The 5,306-nt window shown below is 44.1% G+C and overlaps 1 protein-coding gene across 2 annotated transcripts in view; it reads left to right on the top strand.

Moving 5' to 3' along the window:
• Window positions 1-2,020: 2,020 nt before the first annotated feature.
• The window catches only part of Slc18b1 (solute carrier family 18 member B1), a 34,363-nt gene continuing 31,077 nt past the window's right edge, over window positions 2,021-5,306 (top strand). Inside the window, exons 1-2 of one of the 2 annotated variants that reach the window (XM_021221570.2) lie at window positions 2,021-2,247; window positions 3,582-3,721. In XM_021221570.2, the coding sequence (XP_021077229.1) occupies window positions 2,205-2,247; window positions 3,582-3,721 (183 nt within the window). In that variant the 5' untranslated portion in view covers window positions 2,021-2,204. Of the gene's footprint in view, window positions 2,248-3,581; window positions 3,722-5,306 lie in introns of those variants that run through there. The other variant, XM_029533171.1, reaches the window with a different exon arrangement.

The raw sequence follows: 5,306 nt of genomic DNA on the forward strand, positions 1-5,306 counted from the left end.
TGTGTGCAGCTCAGTAAATGTGGATGTCCCAGGTTCACAAAATAATGTCAGCTATATTATTCAAAGAGAGGTGTGTGCAAAGTCCAAACCTAGCTCAGGCTGCTGAGCCAGGAATGCCTTATTAAATTCTTAATTAAATAAGCAAAACCTTGGAATCACCTGGTCCAGTCCCCAAGAATACATAGACACAGCACAGGAATACAAGTTTTAATATTTTAATTGCATTTATTTATTTATTTATTTGTTTGTTTGGGGGGAAGGGCACAAGTGCCCCAGCGCTTGTGTGCAAGTTGGAGGACAGTGTGGGAGAGTGGGTTCTCTCATTCTGCCATGTGCATCCCAGGAATCTAACTTGGGTCACAGTGCTAGGCAGTAAGTGCCCTTAGCTTTACAGCCATCTTGCAGGCCCAAGGATATATTTAAAAAATGTGTGTGTGTGTGTATTTGTGTATAATATATATAAATAGTAACATATATATATATATATACACATACATACATACATACATATATGCTAAGAGTGTAAGAATAGCTGCTGATTGCAGAGGGAAATTGATGTCAATATAAATGGAAAAATTAGTTCAAAGGTTGCTGATACAAAGTCAAGAAAAGTTCTGATAGAGTCAAAGAAAGAAAGAAAGAAAGAGGTATACGAATGTGTGTGTGGGGGGGGGTGTGTGTGTGTGTGTGTGTGTGGTGGGGTGGGGGGGGGGGGGCAGGTCGAGCTTGGGTGAACCAACATCTGCAGTTAATACCAGTCCAGAAAGTGAGTTTTTAAAAAGACAGACAGAAAAAAAGGAAACCATAAAAGAAACAATTGGAGGAAAATCTTCTGTGGGTTGAGGTTGGGTCAAGGTTGGGTCAGCATGAGAACACAGTGTAATGTAATAGCAAATAGCAGTGGTGGGAATGGAGAGGTAGACCAGTGGTTAGCACTTGCTGCTCTTCCAGAGGACCCAGGTTCAGTTCCTGGCACGCGTGAGAATTGGCACCTTTAACTCCACCTCCAAGGGATCCAACAGCTTCTTTGGAACCTATACTGGCATACACATAAGTTTTAAAAATTATTTGTAAAGGTTTTTAGTAAGATTGAGCTGAAGAGGTTAGGGCTTCCATAAATAGCCTGGAAGAACCTTTGCTCTCGTTAAGCCTGGCGTTTGGAGCGGTTCCCAAGTTCTTTGTCTCAGAACTACTTCTAGCCCGCCTGGAATTTCTATATAGTCTTCAAGATCTACGGTATCAGGGACTGCGCAAGATTCACTTTGCTGAAGTACAGTCCTTTCCCAACAATTCTATTGTAGAACCCAAATGCATTAGAGTAAAATATTAATCGACTCTGTCACCTCTGCCAGCAGGTCAGCATAATGGGCCGCCATACAAGAGTTTCATTCATATTGAAATCACATCGACTGCAGGCGTGTGACTCAATCCTTCGCCTTGGCCTAGATTTCCAAACTTAAACTTTTCTCAAAGGATAAACAAGGAGAAGACAAAGTAAAAGCCAGGCTTGTGCTGGATACTCCGAGTGGAGAGAAAGGGGTGCTTGCCTGCGCCTCTTGTCACCAAGGTAGGCACAATCAGACTGACTAGGTTATACAAGCCTTACAACCCCAGCTGTGAATATGGAAAAGCAAGACAACCATGAAGATGACGACGACGACAAAAATGGACCTCCCATTCAGAGACACAAGCAAGTGAGCGATCAGTTTGCAAAGCAGCAGACACCTGCGTCTGAAGGTTTCCACAACCAGGCTTCCCCAGCGCTCCTTATCCTCTTGCAAGTATTTTTCTGCAGGCCACACACACACACACACACACACACACACACACACACACACACACACACACACACACACACACACACACACACACACACACACACACACACACACACACACACACACACACACACACACACACACACACACACACCCCTTATTTCCATCCCTTTCAGACTTACTGTTTTTTAAGGGCACACGAGCTTACTTTCTCCTCTTTATTTGGAGCCCAGGATCGGCATGGGCGGAGACCCCAGCTCCGCCCCTGCACGCCCTAGCTCCCGTGGGTCCCCGGTTCCAAGGATCAGCGAGGTTTCTCGTCTTCACCTCTGGACCGGAATGCGGAGTCCGATCCCCGCAGCTCGCCCGCTGCCACCGCACTTCGCCCGCTGAGCCTGGAGCACCGGAAGACCCCGAGAGCCGCTCATGGACGAGGCGGGCTCCCCGGCTCCTGCAGGGACAGGAGGAGGTGACTGTGTCAGCGTGTCGCTCGCCAAGGGCTCGGGCCTGTGTCTTTAGGATATAATGTCTTTAGCTTGTTTTGTTGTTGTTGTTGCTGCTGTCGTTGTTTCTGAGTCCTTCAAGCAGGGCGGGGTCTGGCCTGACTGTGCGATCCAGGCCAGCGTTTCTTTTCTCCTGTTTGGGGAATGCATCTGGGTACTTCCCAAACCTCTGCCTTTTTTAAGTAGGGGGTTTCAGAATGCTTTCAAATTAATAACACCACATTATAAGGCCTAAAATGTTCTTTGGTATTTTCTGGAATTCCTCTTACTTGTAACTTTCTCTCATTTGAAGAAGGTATGTGTATATGTAAATTGATTATTTTTGTACCCCAACAGCAGTTTCCTCCCCTCTTCTCTGCCTCCCCCCATCCACTCACTCTCTGTTTCTATTTAGAAAAGAACAGGCATCCCATGGATATCAACCAAACATTTGTCATATCAAGTTGCAATAAGACTGGGCACCTCCCCTCAGATTTAGGCTGGAAAGTGGCATCCCAGTATGCAAACTCAGGCGTTTTTGGTTTTTTTTTTAAAGGATTCTTAAGACTTCCCTATTTTGCATAGATTTTTTTTCCACCTGGCCTTTAATGGCTACCTCTGGAAAAACAGATTAAGTAATAATTACTATCCTCCTTCTTCTCCTCCTCCTTCTTCTTTGTTCCCCCTCAGAATCATTTACTTTAGAAATGGCTGAGGAATCTGCTTGGACGTTTGAAACTCAGTAATTGATTGGTTCTTTGACAGTTTAAACAGTGTGTGTGTGTGTGTGTGTGTGTGTGTGTGTGTGTGTGTGTGTGATGACCAGATTTACCTATTTGTGAGAATTGGCTTTGCAGAATGTTAAGTTCGACAACAGAATGGCTGGAAAAGAGCCAGCACAACCAGTTTGCTCTGACCAAGAGCTAGTCTTACCTGTCTAAACACTTAGGCCCTGACTGAGGCTGTGTGGTATATGAAGCTAGTAGCTTAAGGAAATATTTCCTTAGAGCCCGATGTCCTTGGCAACTGACTCTGGTGCTCATCACTGAAGGGTTTCTGAAAGAGCGGTCAAAAGATAGATCCGATGGCTTAATACTTTCCATGCTGAAATGCTAACTGAAGACTCTCCGTGTGAAAGTGTTTCAAATTTGCAGTGTTATTCCACGTCTGATTTCTGTTTGGTCATAACGATTATAGTGAGAATAGTCTTTAATCTCGACAAGTGTTCTCCGGGTCTGTTAACTCCATGTACAATACCACTTGTGTGTTTTACCCAGAATCCCAGTTACACCCCTGTAATAGCGATACCTTTGTATTCAAGGTGATGACCCTGGAGGAGGTACGAGAGAGACATCCAGGCGACTGTCAAGAGAACAGATTTTTGTACTGGTATCAGCAGCAACCATGAATTTGGGTTGCATGATGACCTATTCCATCCTTGGACCGTTTTTCCCTAAGGAGGTAAAACATTTTTATACTGCATAAACTCTAGGTTTTAGAAAGCCTTTCAGTTATGTAATTTTAGAGATTATAAAATATAAGAATTTTATAATGGGGGTGTGTGCGTGGCTCAGCAGGTAAGAGTGTTCTTCCAGATAACCTAAGTTCAGCTCCCAGCATCCACAGCAGGCAACTCATACATACCATCTTCAACTCTAGTTCAGGAGGGATTTGGTGCCTTTTGACCTCTACGGACACCATTGCTCACATGTAAATATCACCATACACATATGCATGCACACATAATTAAAAAATTTTTTAAAGATTTTACAATAAATAAAATATAAAAATGTACCTATAGTATAGTTAACATGTGTGTGTATGTTGTATGACAGTTGTAGTGTGTGTGTATGTGTATGTGTGTGTGTGTGTGTGTGTGTGTGTGTGTGTTGGGGAGGGATTGTTAGCCCATGTATGCACAGAGGTCATAGATCAATGTCAGGCTTCTTCATCAAGGCATGGTCTCTCACTGCACCTGAAGCTTACCAGTTTAGCTAGACTGGCTGGCCAGAAGGCCCTTGAATCCTCCTGTCTTTACTTCATAGTGCTAGTATTACAGAGGTGCGCCAATAAGCTCAGCTTTTTATATGGGTGCTGGGATCCGACTCAGGTTGTCCTGGTTACACAAAAAGCATATTACCTACTGAGTCACCCTCCTCCACACACAGCGAGAGAATATTTCTTAGTGTCTGATATATATATATATATATATATATATATATATATATATATATTTTTTTTTTTTTTTTTTTAAAAAAGTCAGACCATCTTTTTGCTGGGTAATTCACCTAAAATATATTTGAGACTTTCTAAGTATTATTTCTTTTACCATGTAGCCTGATTAATCTTTATTTGAAGTCTATAGCTAAAAAAGGGGAGAATCACTAAATGACCAAGTTGCCAATGCTGTCTTCTGGGGTCAGGTGTAATGACTTAGGCAGTTTTAGCCAAGCCTTTACTCAGAGCACTCAGGAGGCAGAGGCAAGCAGGCAGCTTCTAGGAGTGTTGAGGCCAGCCTGGTCTATAAGCGAATTCCAGGCAGCCAGGGCCATAAAGTGAGACTTTGTCTCCAAAGGGGGTGGGGGGAGGTGGAAGGTGTGGGGAGATAGTTGTGGCCCAGGAAATTCAGTCTGAATTTGTTATGAACTCCGGAAGCAATGTTCACACAAAGGAAGGATTCTGATGAACATTGCCAGGCTCCCTCTAACCTTTGCTCTCTCCATGATGTGAGGACCGGTAGCTGTGACACAAAGGTTAGACTGGAGAATGGAGTCCATGCACACAATATGAATTGAAGGGAACTCATTTGAGCCAGTTCAGACAGTGTGTCCAAATGTTTATTTTGTGCATCTTGCCAAAGTTCTAGGTTCACGGCCCACTGACAACTTCTCAGAGTTCTTAAACCACCTGGACAGCCTGTACCCGGTCCCTCTGGGTGCAAGCAGAGAGGGCTTCTCTGCTGAAGGAGCAGTGGAGGGGAACTCAGTACACATGGAGCACTCACTGGGGAGCTCAGTACACATGGAGCACTCACTGGGGAGCTCAG

The sequence above is a fragment of the Mus pahari genome, chromosome 21 (assembly GCF_900095145.1).
Source record: "Mus pahari chromosome 21, PAHARI_EIJ_v1.1, whole genome shotgun sequence".
NCBI classification, from domain to species: domain Eukaryota; kingdom Metazoa; phylum Chordata; class Mammalia; order Rodentia; family Muridae; genus Mus; species Mus pahari.